The 22,188-nt window shown below is 42.8% G+C and overlaps 1 protein-coding gene across 1 annotated transcript in view; it reads right to left on the reverse strand.

The window, feature by feature from the left end:
• Positions 1-1,057: 1,057 nt before the first annotated feature.
• Positions 1,058-22,188, reverse strand: part of LOC147897493 (G-type lectin S-receptor-like serine/threonine-protein kinase At1g34300) — a 36,209-nt gene continuing 15,078 nt past the window's right edge. The window contains exon 4 of the mRNA XM_087380030.1: positions 1,058-3,796. Within this exon, the coding sequence (XP_087236156.1) occupies positions 1,058-3,796 (2,739 nt within the window). The remainder of the gene's footprint in view (positions 3,797-22,188) is intronic.

The raw sequence follows: 22,188 nt of genomic DNA on the forward strand, positions 1-22,188 counted from the left end.
AGGCACCCCTCATGTACCCTGTGGATAAAAGGAATTGAAAAAACTAGCAAAATGTTTCAATGCAATCAGGGTATGAGTGCATTCAGACCAAGTAGTTAGAGAAAACCAGATGTCTACATATAGGATTCAAGCACTGTGATACTAAGTGGAGTAAACTAAAGGCTCATGGGAATGGAAATCTTTTAAGTGTGCTTGTTGCCCACACTAGAGATATAAGAGTCAAAGTTCATGTGCTCACAATGTGTGCTTGGAAGTAGTAGTTTTGGAGACCTCTACCACAAATTCCATGTGGATGAATATAAGTCAATACCACTATATTGTCAAGTGGCTTCGTGAGAGCTAGTTCATGGCTTCAAGAGAGCGAGGAGAAAAAGGAAGAATGGAGGCTCCATAAGTTACACATTGGATACTTCATAACCTTGATAATAATCTTCTTAAAAACATGAAACATTAGCCAAGGTGGCTCAAAAAATGTAAACCTGAAGCGAGGTATGCATGGCCAAGCATCGCTGAGTGACCTCTCCTTAATAGAGAGGTACTAAGAAGAGAGATGATTGTAGGAAATTGCATAATATGCAATTGGCCAAAACATGGCTCACTCACCTCTTCTTAATAGAGGTACTAAGATGAGAGATGATTGTAGGAAATTGCATAATATGAAAGAGGCGGTTGGGGATCCGGCATTTGAAACTGCATTTCCATAATGCACAATAATTTCTGTACAACTATCAACCATGACCTTGGATATGGGGAACATATCCAAGAGTCACTGAACTTATTTATTCTTGTGTAGCTGCGTCTTTGCGTATAAGCACCAGAAAGCATAGTCATCCTTCATATTCAAGCTTTTGCAACGAGGAGGTTCGAAAGGGGCTCCTTTGAGAGGCATAAACAAAATTGGGCATGCAGAAGAAGTATTTGTGCAAATCGTTGCTGATCAGACCAAGAAAGATTGTAGGCATCCACGAACGTCCTTCGGCCCGATTGCGCATCTAGAACTCTCAATTGTGAACTCGTCCCTCGTATTGGCATTGTCAACACCGTTTGCAATAGCGTTTCATGACGCCGAATGCCTCTGATCCTCCTCCTCGAAAAGAGGGCGCTCTGAGATCCTCGGTGCTGGTGTTTCAAACAAGGGTGCACCACCATTCGTTACTTGATTCAACCACCTGCAGTATTGCCATTGCCATACATCCTCTACGGGTGGTTCTACCAGGTCTCCGCTCTCAGCCGGAGCTCCCAGAGTGAGATGCATGGGCGAAGGAGGTTTTGGAATCTCTACAAGACCTTCCAGCATCTGCACTACCTTCACCATTGCTGGCCTCGATGCTGGATTCTCTTGCATACACCAGAACGCTACCGTGACCATTCTTTCTGCTTCTTTCTCATCGTATCGCCCACGTAATTCCTGATCCACTATCTCGGCCAGTTTGTCTTCCTCCCATCTGGTGAAAGCCCACTTCGGAAAGTGGGCTTTCGTGCCTGGCTGTGACGGGTCGTAGTTTCTTCGGCCCCCGACTATCTCGAGCAGAACTGCTCCGAAGCTGTAAACGTCGCATTTATCCGTCATCGATGACTCCAGGACGAATTCAGGTGCTAGATACCCTGGTGTTCCTCTAGCTTTGGTCACATGAGCAGCAGTCTGATCTCTGAGCAAGAACGTGGAGAGACCGAAATCTGAAAGTTTTGCAACAAATTTTTCATCCAGTAGAATGTTCTCTGGTTTTACGTCAAGATGACAGATCCTCTTTTTGCACTTATCGTGCAGGTAAGCGAGTCCTTGAGCTGCACCCAATGCAATGTTGAATCGGACGCTCCATTGTAGAAGGGTACGCTCCTTGCTCGTTCCTCTGAACAACCACTTGTCGAGGGAGCCATTTGACATGAATTCATAGACAAGAAGCCGATGGGGACCCTGCGAGCAGAAGCCTACTAGTCGAACCAGGTTGTAATGGTGGACACTGCAAATAGTAGCTACTTCGGCACGAAAATCGTTGCGCGCCTGTGACCCCCTGCACTCAAGCTGCTTCACGGCTATTACAGTGCGACGTCCTGGAAGGACCCCCCTATACACCGTCGCACATCCACCGCTTCCGACCTTGTGGCTGAAGTTCGATGTGGCTTTCTGCAAGTCCTTGTAGGAGAAGCGCATGGGAACACCGGAGAGCTTCAAGAGAAACGAGTCATCCTCGTTGTCGTGGGGTTGCTCTTTGGGTGATCTAGCCTTGCACCATATTACCATGCACAAAACTACGGCCATGATCACTAGAACAGCCAGTAGAGTACAAAGTACGATCTGGCACTTTTGGCTGCATAGCGATTTGGAGCCCGAGCTGGGGGGTTGATCCACCGAGACAGAATTTCGAACCTTGATAAAACCTCGAAGATTTAATGTCGATTTCACATGGCACTTTTGGTTGCATAGCAATTTGGAGCCCGAGCTGGGTTGATCGACCATGACAGCATTTCGAATCTTGATAAAACCTCGAAGATTTAATCTAGACGTCACATGGATCGTGGCGGTTTTCTCGCGGACAAGATGGCAGGATTGAGTCATGTGATCAAAGAATGCCGACGTGCAGTTACAGCTTGACATGCATAGCCTAAGACAATCGCCCGGGCTTGACATGCTCTGATCAGGAGGGAGGAATGCGTTCGAGAAGTAGGTTGCACCAAGTGGTAGCTCAGCTAGAGTATACCCGTCCTCCTGCTCGCAGTGGTTGTGCTCAAATCCTGCAGCAATATGGTAGCAGCCTTTGCTGTGGTCAGACTCGTTCACGAACGTGAATTGAGCGGGACAGGTGCAATACGGCTTGGCCGTCCCATTAGTGTGACATAGTCCATACCATCCACAAGTGTCCGGGACGCAAGTGCTTGTAGAGCCTAGAAAATTGTAATCAGTCCTCCAGCTGTTCTGGGTTTCGTTCCAGTATGTTCCAATCAGAGTACCATCCTCTCTGAGCTTTACGCGTCTCGGAAAGTTCTGAGTACTGAACGTCTTAAAAGGTCTTGAGCGATCGAGGCTTTGTGACCTGGAAGAGTTGCACAGGTCTACTGAGGTATGAATAGAGACGAGGGACTCATTCTGGACGAGCATCACCGACCCGTTTCGATGGAAATGCAAGTACGTGGCGTACTGACAAGTATGGGTAACAGACCAGAGATCGGTAGATCCATAGTATCCCCACGTCCAGTAAGGGCGTAACAAGGAGCCCAATTGTGCGTAGAGAGCGAGACCACCGGCCTCCTGAACGAGGAAGTATGAGGTGCCGAGAGGGGAACGGGTCTGGAGCATAGCACCGGGGAGAAGGAAGTGGTCGGGGTGGAGAGTATCCGAAGCAGAAGCTGCGTGCTGAGGGTGATGGGAGGCATTGGTGAGGTGAAGGGAGAGGTTGAGGAGGTGAAGGTGGATCCAGGAGGAGGCATCAGGAGAGGAGGAGGAGGAGGGAGGGGAAGGCAAGCTGCAAAGGCTGTGGGTATGGAGGAGGAGGAGGAGGAGGAGGAGGAGGAGGAGGGAGGGGCTACTGCCATAGCTGGAAGGTGCAGCTGCAGCCATCGCCAGCACGGTCTTGCAGGCGATGGTCAATGGCATTGGCATTGGAACCACAGCAAATCTACAAAGAGAAGTTGGGAGCGTCTCAAGTTGCGAAAGAGCGGGGCTGCCGGCCTGGGGTGGCGATTCCTTGCGTCGTGTACGTTGATAGCGAGTGCCGGCAATGGTCGATGGATCTGATGCAGCTTGCTGCGTCGCGTATGGATTGTCCACATGCGCACTTTGAAGAATCGGCGTGAAGATCTACGGATGTGCAAGGCAACAACGACAAATCCCTGCCGCCCTGCAAGATTATCCGAGACATCAACCGATGATCTGTAGCTAAACCTCTTTGCAATCCTCAATCTAGATTTCACAGTGGCTATAGCTCGCTTCGTCTACTCCGTACCCCTTTGCAAACCTCAATGCGCCAGATTCTACTGTAGCTACCTAGCCGCTTCGTCTGCTCAGTTTGTTTGCTCTCTCAGAGCACTGAAGCCACCAAAGATTGATCTTGTCCATTAATGCAACTACCATCGTTGCAAAACGTTGCTATATGTCGCCAGCTTCAACATTGAAGCTACTTTGTGATTATTTGTATCACAGTTTCGAGGTGGATCATCTATCGATCTCAAGTCGAGCTTGAAAAATTAATCAGCTAGTGTACTAATGGCGCTTGTATTTGAGATATTAATCAGCGTCTACTAAACATCTCACAAACCAGCAAGTGTGCTACTAAATTAATCGCTGCCGCCTGCAAGACAATCCAAGCTATCCGATCTGTAGCTAAAACCTCTTTGCAAGCCTCAATCTAGATTCTACAGTAGCTAGATTGCGTCGTCTGCTCAGGAAGCTACACTTTACAGTAGCTAGCTCGCTTCGTCTGCTCAGGTTGTTTGCTTTGCTCTCTCATAGGAGTGAAGGGACCAAAGATTGATCGTCCATTGCAACTCCAAAACATTGTTATGGCCAGCTTCAATTAAGCTTTGTGGCTATTAAATTATTTGTATATATTATCTTAGCACATTCTTGGGGTGGATGATCCATCGATCTCACGTTAACATGAGAAATTAATCAGCTTCTACTAAGATATCTCACAATTGTACAGCTACTAGGTACCTCGCAAACCAGCAATTGAACTAGTTACTCGCATTTCTACGTGAGAAATAAATCAGCTTCTACTAAATATCTCACAAACCAGCAATTGTACTACGCGTACTTGTACTTGAGAAATCAATCAGCTTGTACTGAATATTTCACAAATGTGAAACCAGCAATTGTACCGAGCTCTCTATCACCTCCACCAAAGCTACCCTTCCACTTTTTCAATTTGGGGGGAGTTCCCTAAGGAGTATTGGGGATAATCTTGAGACTAACATGGTCCATTGCGCCACACCTTTCAACACTCTCATTGGTACACCTCAAATCCCTCTCAAATCCCTTGAAATTAAGAAACACTAATTGGAGGGCCTTTTGAGACCCCATTTCTCCCCTAATAGTTTAAACAGAGCTTGCTTAATAACAGCAATGCATCCATCATGTTCACCCTTGCCATGGTTAGACCCAAAGAAATTTCACATTTTGCCTAGACCGGTTAATGATTTGAACCTTGAGATAAAATCCACGGGCTGATTTAAATTGAGAGGCAGCACCATTTGACCACACCCAATGTTGTTTTATATTTTTTGCATAGGGATTTTCCTTTTTCAGCCATTCCCAATGCAATCGAAAAGCATGCTGCACAAATAAGGTATCATGTTTCCTATCATTTGAAATGTAGAAATGGTATGTGTGTTGCACTAACCTGGACTCTTATAAGTTGTGAGTCAGCAAGCAGATTGGCATCAAGCGTAGAAGAATCAAGCAAATGACTGTACGTGATATGCACAAGAATGGTTATCTGCTTGTTGTACTAGTGAGCACTTTATATGCCATCTTGTTCTTGAAATATATAATTTTTAGTAAAATCTATGATAGAGACAATACATTATTACGTACGGACCCTATTCTGATGCTTAAGCATCGACATTTAGCGTGCGTGGGATACTAATCATTAGTAAACGAAGGGGGTTTAGTCAAGTGTCGCTATATAGTGACTCTAGGCAAGTGTCACTATATAGCGACGTCTATACAGAGTCCCTATATAGCGACACTTGCCAGACTTGTAGAAGGTTGTTATATAGCGACACTGAGATAGTTTCCTATAGCGCCATTTTACAGAGAGTGTTTTTTTCCATACTGACCTTTAAAGATAGTTTTTCCAATGACAATTTTTTTTCCCTTTTCATACATGTTTGATCCTTTGAAAGAATAAAAGTACAAGAGCATGTACATCAAGTTTGAAGCTCATATATTCATGTCCAAGTTTGAGATGAAAAAAATCAATGAAGAGCATTTACATCAATGGCTTCATCTTGAGTCAAGTCTAGCGTGCTAAACAAGTCTATCTCCAATTCTATACTGAGTTGATCTCCTATATCATCATCATACTTTGGCATCATACGTTCACCTAAGACTTAATCATCTTCTTCAATAAAGTCGAGTGATTCTTGATGATTGTCATCTTCTTTCTCAATATCGTGATCTCCATCTTCCTCCTGTATGATGTCATTATGTGCATCTTCCTCTTGGCTCATATTGTGATCTTCATCTTCTTTGCTAGATCCATCTGGATCAATTGGATCTGGCATTTGTAGTGGCATCTCCATATTCACATCTCTATCTTCAAAAATTTGCTTACTTCGTGGTGCAACTTGGATCACATACCACCATCTTGGATCAAAATGTTTCGGATGAAAAATCACCTATATTGAAGATGGGTGCCAAATGCCATCAATTATATATATGAAATTATGCTTAAGTACATGTACCAATGGATCTTTAAAAACAAATGCTTCGATTAATTAACTCATTAGTATGCACCTGCTCACAATGCTCGAGAAGAACAAAAGTATCACTTTCATCGGTCCAAAGTTTGGTGGAGTCTATTGCAAAGAAACCACTACTGTCTTTCCTCATTGTCGCATGGGGGCCATTGTAAATAGTTCTAAACCATTTTACATCAGAATGAAAATACTATTCTCCTCTCTCTTTCTCTTTTTTCCTCTCTTCTTCTCTGCTTTTCATAAGCATATGCATTTGCCTATGCTTATGCTTATGCATGAGCATATGCTCATATGCTCATACAAAAGCATAAGCATATGGTTTCTGTTGACCTTCTCTCAAATGCTTTCCCTCATATGCATTTGCCTATGCTTATGATTATTTCCTTCTCCTTAGTCGTATTCGATTCTTTTTTCACATGCTTCTTAGCTGTATTTGGTTCTTTTTTTTTTCAAATAGATTCTAAATGGAACAACCACCCCCTCACCCACGGGTGTCCTCCCTAAACCCCAACTTGATTTTCCATGTCATAGGGATTATAGACATAGCTTCTCTTCTAGCCCATGTAAAAGAGAAGATTGCACCAGAGAGCGACTGGGTGAAGTACTGTGACATGAAGTTGGGGGTAAAAAACTTCACGCACCTCTTCACTTCCTGCAGCATTCGAACTGACTGCCAAAGATACTTATCATTGAGAATGAGACATTAGAAAGAAGCTTTTATGCCAAGATACCACACCATACTTTGCTTCCTTAGATGAGAATGAAGATGGTAACATCCCAAGTGATGTTGTAGTCAAGCATAGGGAGAAGGAAAGGATCAGCAGAGGCCATAATCTCAGCGAGCCAGTCTGCACCAAAGAAAAGAGCGATACGTTGTTGAAAGAAGATCTTGCGGCTCAACATGACATGAACTGATATATATCTAGGAGTTTGAAGGGGCTGCTTAGGTCGGATGGGTAGATTCCGAGGAAACATTGCACCTCCTTCATAGACACCTTTATACTTAGCTCAAAACACTCTACAAACTATCATTAGACACAGAGGCCTATAACTTTCAGTAGAGACATGATATCAAAGATTTAAGTACACAAAGAGATGCGCCTTGAGATGGGCTTCGCGCTGATATAAGTTTCATTGAAAACAGACAGACGGTTGAAGAGATATGGACAGTTTACTGGAAGGGGATAAAAACTATCATGAAAACAGATTGTCAAACACAGAGACTCATAACTTTTTGCAACAGTATTTGATTCAAGATCTGATTACATAAGAACATGCGCCTTGAAGAGAGCTTCGTGCTGATATAAATTTCATTACAATCGGACTATCGAGTAGAAAGTTATGAGCAAAACACTAACAGGGGGTCAAACTGTCATGAAAACTACCCTCCACCCAGGCTAATTTCGCCTGAGCAGGATGCTCCCTCAAGACTCCACCTTCATCAACGATCCACCCCTCATAGATTTTGCCTAGAAGAGGGGAAGAAGTTTGCATAGTGGCTCGGGAAACAAATGGACCATGTGTGCACAGTGAGCAGCCGAATAAAAAGAACTTTTAAGGCTTTGAAAGAAAGAAAAGGGAAGAGACACTCAAGAGACAGAGAACCTGAAGTGACCTTCATTACAAATAGAGTGAGAATCCACCTCAACACTACAAACACAAGGGAGAAGAAGAGGTTTTATACATACAAGAGGGAGCGGAAGCTCCAAGACTACTCATAGAGAGAGAATAAACTAGAGAGAGAAGGACTCAAGAGTCTACATAAGAGAATATCTACAAGAGGAAGAGAAGGCTCATGGAAGAGGCTTGGGGAGACTAGAACTACAGCAACATAAGGCCCGATGGTGGAAGAGATTCTGATGAACAAGGGAGAGGAGGGCTCCTTTTATAGAGATTTTGTTACCCTCCTTCACCCATTTATAATTGCTGCATGTAGATTCCTTTCCCCATCAATCACCTAAGCACGTATGTCACCATCCATGTCCTTTTTGGCCTACTCTTGCCATGTGTCCCATCAAAAGATGCTCAAGACTCTTAAAATATTGAGAAAGTGAAGAGTCTCCTCACATGGAGCCCATAGGGACCCTCTCTTTTCCACATGTCCACATCCTCCTTATTCCACATAAGAGTTCTAGAAGGATTCCTCTTGACTTCACACTCCTCCACACTTGGCATGTGGCCTCTCTTATATTATTGGAACACATGGACATGAGCCCACCTCTTTATATGACTCACTCTTCCTATTTTCTAAAAAACTCCATAATATCCCATACACAAATAACTCTCACCCCATACCAAGGTATTTATAATTCATACCTATGGTATTTACAATGAGCCATTCCACTCATCCTCTCCATCCCATACAATATCATAGAAAATAGAAATAAGTGAGAGTTACTAGGCTATCACTGGATACTCAAACTCTTATCAAACATAGAGAAAAATAATATCAATGCCAAGTTAAAAATATCAACTTTTGGTGTCACATCTTTCCCCCCCCAGCAGATCCTCTCTAGTACAGAGAGGGTCTGCTGGCCCTCAAGGTGGTCGAGCATAGAAGAATTTAAGGCGATACTCATTGGTGCATTCGGGTATCACCATGCCATCAACATCCTCAAGCTGATAGGTTCCATTCGTGACATTCATATACATCCTTATGGAGTCATGGCCAAAAGTAACCAATCTCTGCTTCCATTGTGGTGTTAACCCTCGATGAAACATGCCTTCTTCCACATATTGCTGAACATCTTGTAGTTTTGGCCATCCAATGTCTACCCAAGAAACCACCCCCGGGTCTGGCACTACAATGGCTTTAGTTGACTCATCTGCCCTTTGATTTTCTTTTTTGTTTATATGAACAAACTTGCAAAAATCAAACCGACTACATTGTGCCATAGCCTTTTGATTAAGCTCCTTCAAATGAGGACTTCTTGTCTTGTAATGCCCTTGCATTTGCTTTATAATAAGCTGAGAATCTCCTCTTACTTCTAATTCTTTAACTTGACTTTGAAGACAACCCTCCAAACCAAGAATCAAAGCATTATACTCAGCTGCATTGTTAGTTGTGATACCTGGAAGCTCTTGTCCTCTTGCCCATACCTCTTGACCTTTAGGATTCATCAAGACTATCCCCCCGGCTCCTTGTTGGCATGAAGGACTAAAAGCCCCATCAAAATACAAAACAAAAGCTGTTGGTGGTGTATCCCTTTCATCTTTAATGTTCTCCTTACATTTCTCTTCTTCTCCTAGATCCTCCCATCCTGTGAGCAAATCTGCCATAGTGGTGCTAGTGGTATTTTCAGTGACAAAAGAGAAAGAGAACTCTTGAAGCTCTGACAACCATTTTGCAAATCTCCCCCCAGGATTAGGCTTGCGAACTAGATATGCTAATACAGACTGAGAGGTAAGGAAGAAAAATGGTCGAGGTAATAAATAGGAGCGAAACTTTCTGACAGAAAACACCAAAGAGAGAGCTTGCTGCTCTATTTCTTCATACCTTGTTTCCACATCTGTAAGCTGTCGGCTGGCATAATAGATGGGTTGCATTCTACCTGCCTCTCCTTTTTGTAGCAATACAGCACCAATTGAATGCAAAGATACACTTGGATTTACATAAAAGTCTTGAGACCAATCAGGGGGCTTCAATATTGGGCCCTCACTCATGGCCTCCTTAAGTAGCTGGAAAGACTCTTGTTGCTCCACACCCCATTGGAAAGAAACTCCTTTTCTTGTCAACAAGTTCATGGGATGCACTATCTCTGTGAAATCATCACAAAAGCGTTGATAATACTTGCTCTTTCCTAGAATTCTGCGAACACCAGTGACACTCTCAGGACTTGGCAATGCCATGATTTCTTGAACCTTGTCAGGATCCATTTGCAAGCCTTCTTTAGACACAATATGCCCCAACAAGACTACTTTTGTTTGAGCCAAATGACACTTGCTAGGATTTAGATACCCTTTTGCTTCATCAATCCTAGCTAAGGCCATCTTTAACTTCTCCATGTGATCTATGCGCCGAGAATAAATGCAAAAATCATCCAAAAACACCCTTATGAACTTTCCCAAGTAAGGCTCAAGAACTTGACCCATGAACCTTTGAAATGTAGCTGGTGCATTGGTCAACCCAAAAGGCATCACTCTGTAAGCAAAAACTCCCCAAGGTGTGACAAATGATGTTTTCTTTTGATCTTCTGCCCGAATACGAATTTGAAAGTACCCAGAATACCCATCACATACAGAATACATCTCATGCCCTGCTACTTGGTCTAGTATTTCATCTTGGAATGGCAAAGGAAAATGATCCCTCTTAGTGCATGCATTCAAAGGACGAAAGTCCACACAAACTCGCCACTTATTTCCTTTCTTTGGTGTGACAACTACAGGAGATATCCATTCTGAATCATCAACAGGAAAGATGAATCCCACCTCAAGTAGTTGTGTTACCTCTTTCTTTAGTGCCTCAGCTTGGATCACCCCCAATCGCCTTAAGCGTTGCACAACTGGCTTGCTTTCTGGCTTTAACTCAATCTTGTGCTCCACAAGAGAGACTGGCCGAACCTGTGAATAGCTTGTTGCAAAGAGACATGGAAAATCATCTAGCATATCTAAGTAGCATATCTAAGTACTGGAGCTTCTCACTACCTGATAGAGAATCACCAAGAAGCTCTTCATTGCGTTGGCGTCGTTTAATGTGCTCCACATCCTCCACATGAAGTGTCTCTACAGGATCTTCTTGCACCACCACCTTGTTCCTTCCTGACTCATCCCGATCAGCACCAAGAAAAAGACCAAAGGCCACTCCTTCCACCTCACCCTCTGAGTTGGACTCCTCGGAGCTACACCCTGTCTCTTCTTCTTCATCGGTTAAGTCAGAGCTTGAACTCTCTGATGTTGAAGACTCCTCCTTGACAACTTCCTTTTTGCGGCTTCTGATGTTGTAGCGCACCTTCTTATCATTTCCCTGCAAAATCAATTCTCCAGTATCCCACTTTTGAACAGCCTTCACCTTGCGTAGCCAAGGCCTTCCCAAAATCAATGGATAGGCACGTGCATCTGGCTTGGTAGGGATCACCTGAAAAGTAGTCGGCACAAAAATTCCACATACATCCACTTCTATATTCTTCACAACTCCCAAGGTCTTAACCCTAGTGTTGTCAACCAATTTGATGCGATAAGGAGAGGTAGTACTAGAGTATTTTAAATCAGCATCTATCATGGTCTTCTCACTCATGACATTAATCGATGCACCTCCATCAATGTACACATTAGAAATCACTTGACCATCAATGATCACATCAACCACAGGTACATCATCACCAACATCTATATCTACCTTTTGAACAACAGGATTGACACTTTTCTTCTTTTTCTTCTTTGACACCCTTGTGCTTGCTAGTTTTCCCCATTCCTTCCGTAGTTTTGGAGACAAAGCAAGTAATTGACCAAAGGTGATATGAGCTTCCTTTTCTTTAAGGTCGGACAACAAGTCATAGCTTCCAATTCCTTGTCCTAAAGGAAAGTCTGACTGGCTAATTCTCCTTCGAGATGCCTTCTTTTTCTTACTACGGTGTTCCTCTTCCTGATGTTCCTCATCTACTTCTTCCTTGCTTTCTTCTTCTTCTTTTGGTTTACCATGCCCCCGTTTAGCCATCATTACCTCTCTTTCCTCATCCCCTGAAGAAGCTTTTAGCAAGGATACTTGTTTTTCTTCTTTCTTTCTCAATCTAGGACACTCGGGGCGATAGTGACCTTTTTCATTACATTCATAGCAAGTGACCCCACTCCTATCTCGAGGCCTATCTTCACTCTTTGGTGCTCTAGGTTGTCGTGCATTAACCAAATGCAATTTCAAATCAGCAAACTCTGCCATCAATTGGGAGATATTATGATCTAACTCAGAGGACTTTGGTACCTGAGGAGTGCCCATTACCTCCACCTTAGAAGTTGAAGCTGTTGAAGACACAAAAGAGGATTCGATCTTAAGAGAAGCTTCTTTCTTGGTCGCAATGCGAAGCGCCTCCATGTATGTTGTTGGATCTTTACTCATTACCTTTGAACAAAGACGAGGCTCCAAAGCCATAACAAATTTGCTCATCTTTAAGTGCTCCATCCCTGAGAGACTTTGAGGGGCCAATGATGCCGATGCCACAGCTCGCAAAGCTGTCCTTTCAGACTTTGTCCATAAAGTTTCATATCGGATTGCCAACGCAGAGACCAACTCACCCTCTCCTTGATAGAACCGGTCCAATTGCAACATCAAAGCATTTGGCGACTCCACTGCCCCAAATCTCTGCTTCATTGCTGCCACCACTTGGTCCCAGTCCTCCTTGGTAGAGTCCGGCAAGGTCTCATGCCAACTCAAGGCTACGCCTTCAAGAAAATCAGGCAAAATCTCCGCCCGATCCTTCATGGACCATCCAGAAAGCTGGCATCCTCGAACAAAATCCCGAAGATAAGACTTCGGGTCTTCCCCTTGGGTCCCTCGAAACACTGGAATCTTCATCATGATGAAACACAAAAAGGAAACACCAAGATCCAAATAATATCCCAAACAAGATCCGAACAAGATCCCACAGAGCCTTAGTATACCAAGACCAACTTATTATGCATAACCACTTGTTGAAAACCCTCCACAATGTGATCCTCAACAAAATCTTCAAAAATAAGTAACCAACCAGCACCATGAAAACATTGTGTATACATGCATTCTAGAATCACCCTTCTCACAATAGGAAGTGCACATAAAAGCTTCAAGATATTGTAATCTTCATCATTTGCATAGCAAAAGAAGTCGAAAGCATTAAGAATCACCACTCCACTGTTATAGTCAAAAACTACCCAAAGACTCAACTCTTCTTCACACCAAGCTGCCAGTGCATGGATCAATCCCCAATTTATCATTGTGCCTGCTGCCGGCATTGTCGATTCACCAACATATTCAACAATGCAAACATAAAGGATATGATCATGGTGACTGTGCGAATAGCTTGAGCATCACCTTCACAATCTTCAAGTCTCTTAAACGGGTTGCAATCTCTTCTAACGGAGTTCTTTTAGGCGTCTTCTTTATCTCATACAAACACATGCCTCTTCTAGGCATAACATGCAATCAAGTACACCTGAGACCGTTTAGTAAGGTGGGATGAATCCAATACCAAACGTACCCGGCGTCTCCACCAAAAGATGTGACATGAAGTTGGGGGTAAAAAACTTCACGCACCTCTTCACTTCCTGCAGCATTCGAACTGACTGCCAAAGATACTTATCATTGAGAATGAGACATTAGAAAGAAGCTTTTATGCCAAGATACCACACCATACTTTGCTTCCTTAGATGAGAATGAAGATGGTAACATCCCAAGTGATGTTGTAGTCAAGCATAGGGAGAAGGAAAGGATCAGCAGAGGCCATAATCTCAGCGAGCCAGTCTACACCAAAGAGAAGAGCGATACGTTGTTGAAAGAAGATCTTGCGGCTCAACATGACATGAACTGATATATATCTAGGAGTTTGAAGGGGCTGATTAGGTCGGATGGGTAGATTCCGAGAAAACATTGCACCTCCTTCATAGACACCTTTATACTTAGCTCAAAACACTCTACAAACTGTCATTAGACATAGAGGCCTATAACTTTCAGTAGAGACATGATATCAAAGATTTAAGTACACAAAGAGATGCACTTGAGATGGGCTTCGCGCTGATATAAGTTTCATTGAAAACAGACAGACGGTTGAAGAGATATGGACAGTTTACTGGAAGGGGGTAAAAACTATCATGAAAACAGACTATCAAACACAGAGACTCATAACTTTTTGCAGCAGTATCTGATTCAAGATCTGATTATATAGCAACATGCGCCTTGAAGAGAGCTTCGCGTTGATATAAATTTCATTACAATTGGACTATCGAGTAGAAAGTGATGAGCAAAACACTAACAGGGGGTCAAACTATCATGAAAACTACCCTCCACCCAGGCTAATTTCGCCTGAGCAGGATGCTTCCTCAAGACTCCACCTTCATCAACGATCCACCCCTCATAGATTTCATCTAGAAGAGGGGAAGAAGTTTGCATAGTGGCTCGGGAAACAAATGGACCATGTGTGCACAGTGAGCAGCCGAATAGAAAGAACTTTTAAGGCTTTGAAAGAAAAAAAAGGGAAGAGACACTCAAGAGACAGAGAACCTGAAGTGACCTTCATTACAAATAGAGTGAGAATCCACCTCAACACTACAAACACAAGGGAGAAGAAGAGGTTTCATACATACGTTTCATACATACAAGAGGGAGCGGAAGCTCCAAGACTACTCATAGAGAGAGAATAAACTAGAGAGAGAAGGACTCAAGAGTCTACATAAGAGAATATCTACAAGAGGAAGAGAAGGCTCATGGAAGAGGCTTGGGGAGACTAGAACTACAGCAACATACACTACTACACACGCATCCTATTGTGATGTTTACGTACCGACGATTAGCGCCTGCTTAGCGTTAATCGTCGGTATAAAAATCGGGTGTCGTAAATCATCGCTATATAGCGACTTTTGCTAAACGTCGCTATATAGCGACGTTAGTAAAAGTCGCTATATAGCGACACTGAGACAATATATTATAGCGACGTTTTACAGAGAGGTTTTTTTTTTTTTTAGGCCTTAAAAATTATTTTTTTCCAATGACAAAATTTTTTAAATTTTCATACATGTTTGAGCTCATAGAGAATTAAAAAATGAGAGCATGTACATCAAGCCTTTGAAGCTCATATATTCATGTCCAAGTTTGAGATGAGAAAAATCAAATAAGAGCATTTACATCAACTGTTTCAGCCAAGTCTAAGGCGCCAAGCAAGTCTATCTCCAACTCTATACTGAGTTGATCTCCTATATCATCATCGTACTTCATCATCGTACTCTAGTATCGTACGTTCACCTAAAAGTATTTGATCATCTTCTTCAATTAAGCTTAAGTGTGGTGATTGATCTTGATGATTGTTGTCTTCCTCGTCAATATCGTGATCTCCATCCTCCTCCCGTGCGATGTCATTATGCGCATCTTCCTCTTGCCTCATATGGTGATCTACATCTTCTTCGCTAGATTCATCAATTGGATCCGGCATTGGTAGTGGCATCTCCATATCCACATCTCGATCTTCAAAAATCTGCTTACTTCGTGGTGCAACTTGGATCACGTACCACCATCTTGGATCAGAACGATCCGGATGAAAAACCACCTATATTGAAGATGAAAAATCACGTGCCAAATGTCGTCAATTATATATATATCAATGGACTTAAAAAACGAAAGCTTCGACTAATTAAATCATTAGTATGCACATGCTCACAGTGCTCGGGAAGAACAAAAGTATCACTTTCATCGGTCCAATGTTTGGTGGAGTCTATTGCAAAGAGACCGCTACTATCTTTTCTCACTGTCGCATGGGGACCGTTGTAAGTAGTTCTAAACCATTTTACATCAAGAATGAAAATAGTAAATCGTCTGAAATCAATTTCATAGATGTCGCGTATGGTTCCACAATAATCCAACTGTGAGGAGAGAAGATTGGTATTCGAAGCACTTGCTCGGCTATCTTGTGTGAAGTTAGCCATGACTCCACAATCATACGTGATTCTCTTTGAATCGATGCGTTCCACGCAAAAATGTCGTCCATATGACCATAATGCACTGTACTTTATGCACGCGTGCATGAATATGTTAGTACAAGACATGCGTGCAAAAGAGAGTAAAAAAAGCATAATCCCTCATTGTACATGTAAAGGCATAACCACGTACCTGCGCACTCTCCATATCCTGGGTAGTCATGCATGGTCCACATTAAGATACCCCTGACCAAAATATCATTGGTATGCCTAGGAGCTCTGGAAATATCAAAGACCTGCACTCCTATCCATAATATATGTAACTCCTCTATCAAAGGTGCCATATACACGTCCATGTTTTTTGCCTTGTACTTTCCTGGCACAAGTAGTGCAAGCATGAGGTGTCCCTTTTTTATTGTTAGCCATGGTGGGATATTGTAATTCACCACGACTATGGGCCATGTCGACCAAGATGTCGAGCGTAACCCGAAAGGATTCACGCCGTCCATGGCTAGCCCAAGATGTAAGTTGCGTGGCTCTCTCGCAAAGTCCAGCCACTGATTATCTATGTGCTTCCAAGCTGCACAATCTGCGGGAATCCTCAATGTGTGATCAGTGGACTGATGAGATGCATGCCATGTCATCAACTCCGCTATGGATTTGCATCGAAACATGTGTTGTATTCTTGCAATGATGGGAAAGTGTCTTAAGACCTTTACCGGTATCCTCTCACCCTACAAGTCATCTCTATATCGTTGTTCCCCACACTTTGGACAACTAGCCAAATTACCATGCTCACGAGGAAAGAGAATACAATCATTACGGCAAGCATGGATGGTATCATAATCCATACCCACCATTGTTAGCATCTTTTTCGCTTCATCTCTTGATGCGGGCATGGTATTTGGTGCAGGCAACATCTTTTGGAGCAACCTATGACAAAGACACTATCCAAATGATGATTCTCAAAACAAACAATATCCAAATAATGAGTCAAATTAATGCAAGGGCTAACCTCATTAAGGCCGAGACACTTGTATCCGACCACCCATACTGTACTTGTAGATTCAAGATTGAGAGACAAGCACATAGTTTAGACATCCTAGCACCCCCATACAATTGTGTTGATTGCAACTCTCGCATTTTCACCTCAGACTCTGACATCATGTGTACGTGGGATGTAGTGCCCCTAAAAATGGAATCCATCATGTCGACCATACCCTCATCGTCATCCGGGAGACTATAGTCTTGTTGAAAGTGAGAAGGTATATGTGTACCCTCGTCACCCTCGTCATCCTGTCATAAGCTCATTCGTGTAAATAGAAGATCTTCTATTTCCGGGTATACAATAAGATTGCGAACTTAAATAGCTTTGACTTACCGATGATCCATCAACATGTGCAACACCAACGGGGGGTACTGGTTCCGGCTCCTCCCCATACATCCGCAAGTGGCGCATGATAATACGACGTTGATGTCATACTTCTCGCTTGCAATGAGTGCAATGACAATATAACCTCTCCGTAAGCCACTTCGTGCTCCCGGGCATTGGCGCATCATCGGATGAGCTTCCACTCGTCCCTTCCATCTACACTTATAAAACCAAAACATAAGCATGAAGAGGAGATATTGACAATTATGAGCATAGCATGTTTAATTTGAGCTTCTCTTGAGGCCATATAAAAAGAATGACGTCACTATATAGTAAGGATTGAAACAAAAAATCCTATATAGTAAGAGGAGATATTGACAATTATAAGCATAGCATGTTTGAGCTTCACAAGAGGCCATACAAAAAAATAAATAGTAAGCGTCGCTATATAGCGACGCTCTGTTCCGTCGCTATATAGCGACGCTCTGTTCCGTCGCTATATAGCGACGCTATGTTCCGTCGCTATATAGCGACGTTTTTAATTTAAAATGTCGCTATATAGCGACGCTTTAAATTAAAAACGTCGCTATATAGCGACGAAAGAGCGTCGCTATATAGCAACGCTGTGGGTTAAAACCCGAAACCCCGAAACGCGCGGCGTTTTGCTCAAGCCATTCCTAATCTCTCAAGTAAGCAACCCAAAATCTCCTCCCACCTATTTTCGACGACCTCCCATCTATTCCAAGCAACCTCCTACTCTATTTCCCACTCCTCACCCTTCTCCTACCTCTTGTACTCCCTCTCTCTCCTTTTTCCCTCTCTGGTTTCCAGAAAGAAAGTTCTTCAAGAGGTGAGTTTGTTTCAACAATGTAGGTTGTTTGTTTGTTAGCTTTGGTTTTGTGAGTGTTTCTACTTGTATTGCTAAAGTTTTAAACTAGTTTTCATGCTTGATTTGAAAGGATTGAAACAAAAAATGAAATTTCAAGAAAGAAAGAAAGAAACTCACCTCTTCTTCTTGTATTTCTCTTCCTTCTCTTTCTCCTTGTCTCCTTAATCTCCTCCTTTCCTTGTCTCCTCAATCTTCTCTTTCCTTGTCTCCTTTCAAGAAGTTGCTTTTGTGATCTCCTCTTTCCACTAACATCTTATTTCAAAAAATGGGTTGTTTTCTCTCTTTTGTAGGGCCAGTCCACTACACCGAGCGGGACATACTCTCTCTTTTGTGGGGCCAGTCCACTACACCGAGCGGGACATACTTTTACAGGTAAGTGCTTCCTCTTCTTTCCATTTAATATTTTTGTTATTTGCATTGGCCTGCAGCTAGTGCCTTAAGCGCTAGCTGCAGTGATGGGCGTAGGAACCCTCTCTTCCCCCTTCTCTTTTTTCCCTCTTCTCTTATTCTCTCTTTCCCCCTTCTCTCTTTCCCCCTCTCTCTTTTCTCTTCTCTCTTTCCTTTCCCTCTTATTCTCTATTTCCTTTCCCTCTTATTCTCTTATGCTTATGCTTCTCTCATTCCCCCTTCTCTATTTCCCCCTTCTCTCATTCGCATAAGCTCTTTTTCCACATGAGCATAAGCTCCTTCTCTATTTCCGCATCAGCATAAGCATGAGCTTATGCTTATGCTTATGCTTAAGCATAAGCATGAGCATAAACTCATGCTTATGCTCATGCATGAGCATGAGCTTATGCGTAAGTTTCCGCATAAGCTTATGCGGAAATAGAGAATGAGAGAAGCTTATGCTTCTCTCATTCTCTTTTTCCGCATAAGCTCCTTCTCTATTTTCGCATGAGCATAAGATCATTCTCTATTTCCGCATGAGCATAAGCATGAGCTTATGCTTATGCTTATGCTTAAGCATAAGCATAAGCATAAGCTCATGCTATACTCATGCATGAGCATGAGCTTATGCGTAAGTTTCCGCATAAGCTTATGCGGAAATAGAGAATGAGAGAAGCTTATGCTTCTCTCATTCTCTTTTTCCGCATAAGCTCCTTCTCTCTTTCCGCATAAGCTCCTTCTCTATTTCCGCATGAGCATAAGCATGAGCTTATGCTCATGCATGAGCATGAGCTTATGCGCAAGTTTCCGCATAAGCTTATGCGGAAATAGAGAATGAGAGAAGCTTATGCTTCTCTCATTCTCTTTTTCCGCATAAGCTCCTTCTCTTTTTCCGCATAAGCTTCTTCTCTATTTCCGCATGAGCATAAGCTCATTCTCTATTTCCGCATGAGCATAAGCATAAGCATAAGCTCATGCTTATGCTCATGCATGAGCATAAGCATAAGCATAAGCTCATGCTTATGCTCATGCATGAGCATGAGCTTATGCGTAAGTTTCCACATAAGCTTATGCGGAAATAGAGAATGAGAGAAGCTTATGCTTCTCTCATTCTCTTTTTCCGCATAAGCTCCTTCTCTCTTTCCGCATAAGCTCCTTCTCTATTTCTGCATGAGCATGAGCTTATGCGCAAGTTTTCGCATAAGCTTATGTGGAAATAGAGAATGAGAGAAGCTTATGCTTCTCTCATTCTCTTTTTCCGCATAAGCTTCTTCTCTATTTCCGCATGAGCATAAGCTCATTCTCTATTTCTGCATGAGCATGAGCTTATGCGTAAGTTTCCGCATAAGCTTATGTGGAAATAGAAAATGAGAGAAGCTTATGCTTCTCTCATTCTCTTTTTCCGCATAAGCTCCTTCTCTATTTCCGCATGAGCATAAGCTCATTCTCTATTTCCGCATGAGCATGAGCTTATGCGTAAGTTTCCGCATAAGCTCCTTCTCTATTTCCGCATGAGCATAAGCTCATTCTCTATTTCCGCATGAGCATAAGCATGAGCTTATGCTTATGCTTATGCTTAAGCATAAGCATAAGCATAAGCTCATGCTTATGCTCATGCATGAGCATGAGCTTATGCGTAAGTTTCCGCATAAGCTCCTTCTCTCTTTCCGCATAAGCTCCTTCTCTATTTCCGCATGAGCATAAGCATAAGCATAAGCTCATGCTTATGCTCATGCATGAGCATGAGCTTATGTGCAAGTTTCCGCATAAGCTTATGCGAAAATAGAGAATGAGAGAAGCTTATGCTTCTCTCATTCTCTTTTTCCGCATAAGCTCCTTCTCTATTTCCGCATGAGCATAAGCTCATTCTCTATTTCCTCATGAGCATGAGCTTATGCGTAAGTTTTCGCATAAGCTTATGCGGAAATAGAGAATGAGAGAAGCTTATGCTTCTCTCATTCTCTCTTTCCGCATAAGCTCCTTCTCTCTTTCCGCATAAGCTCCTTCTCTATTTCCGCATGAGCATGAGCTTATGCGCAAGTTTCCGCATAAGCTTATGCGAAAATAGAGAATGAGAGAAGCTTATGCTTCTCTCATTCTCTTTTTCCGCATAAGCTCCTTCTCTTTTTCCGCATAAGCTTCTTCTCTATTTCCGCATGAGCATAAGCTCATTCTCTATTTCTGCATGAGCATAAGCATAAGCATAAGCTCATGCTTATGCTCATGCATGAGCATGAGCTTATGCGTAAGTATCTGCATAAGCTTATGCGGAAATAGGGAATGAGAGAAGCTTATGCTTCTCTCATTCTCTTTTTCCGCATAAGCTCCTTCTCTCTTTCCGCATAAGCTCCTTCTCTATTTCCGCATGAGCATAAGCATGAGCTTATGCTTATGCTTATGCTTAAGCATAAGCATAAGCATAAGCTCATGCTTATGCTCATGCATGAGCATGAGCTTATGCGCAAGTTTCTGCATAAGCTTATGCGGAAATAGAGAATGAGAGAAGCTTATGCTTCTCTCATTCTCTTTTTCCGCATAAGCTCCTTCTCTTTTTCCGCATAAGTCTCTATTTCCGCATGAGCATAAGCTCATTCTCTATTTCCGCATGAGCATAAGCATGAGCTTATGCTTATGCTTATGCTTAAGCATAAGCATAAGCATAAGCTCATGCTTATGCTCATGCATGAGCATGAGCTTATGCGTAAGTTTCCGCATAAGCTTATGCGGAAATAGAGAATGAGAGAAGCTTATGCTTCTCTCATTCTCTTTTTCCGCATAAGCTCCTTCTCTATTTCCGCATGAGCATAAGATCATTCTCTATTTCCGCATGAGCATAAGCATGAGCTTATGCGTAAGTTTCTGCATATGCTTATGCGGAAATGGAGAATGAGAGAAGCTTATGCTTCTCTCATTCTCTCTTTCCGCATAAGCTCCTTCTCTCTTTCCGCATAAGCTCCTTCTCTATTTCCGCATGAGCATAAGCATAAGCTCATGCGGAAAAAGAGAAGGAGCTTATGCGAAAATAGAGAATGAGTTTCCGCATAAGCTCCTTCTCTTTTTCCGCATAAGCTTCTTCTCTTTCTCTTTTGCGTGAGCATATGCGGAAACATGAGCATAAGCTCATGCTCACCCATGAGCATAAGCATAAGCTCATGCGGAAAAAGAGAAGGAGCTTATGCGGAAATAGAGAATGAGTTTCCGCATAAGCTCTTTCTCTTTTTCCGCATAAGCTCTTATCCTTTACATCTTCTTTACATCTTATCTTTCCCTCTTCTTTCCCTCTTTCCTTTCCCTCTTCTTTCCTTTCCCTCTTCTTTCCTTTCCCTCTTCTTTCTTCTTGCCTATGCCTATGCCTATGCCTATGAGAATGCTCATGTTTGTTTTTTGTTTCTGTTTTCGTGTTTGTGTCTATGTTAGACATGGGATCACGTCGCTCATCGGACGAGTACGGACAGCCTCGCAGGAGGAGAGCTCACGATCTATATGCTCCAGAGGACTTTGATTCCTCTCAGGCGACTACCCCGAGGACTAT

The sequence above is a fragment of the Dipteris shenzhenensis genome, chromosome 10 (genome assembly GCF_047967505.1).
Source record: "Dipteris shenzhenensis isolate YYH24624 ecotype China chromosome 10, Dip_SZ_1.0, whole genome shotgun sequence".
NCBI lineage: Eukaryota > Viridiplantae > Streptophyta > Polypodiopsida > Gleicheniales > Dipteridaceae > Dipteris > Dipteris shenzhenensis.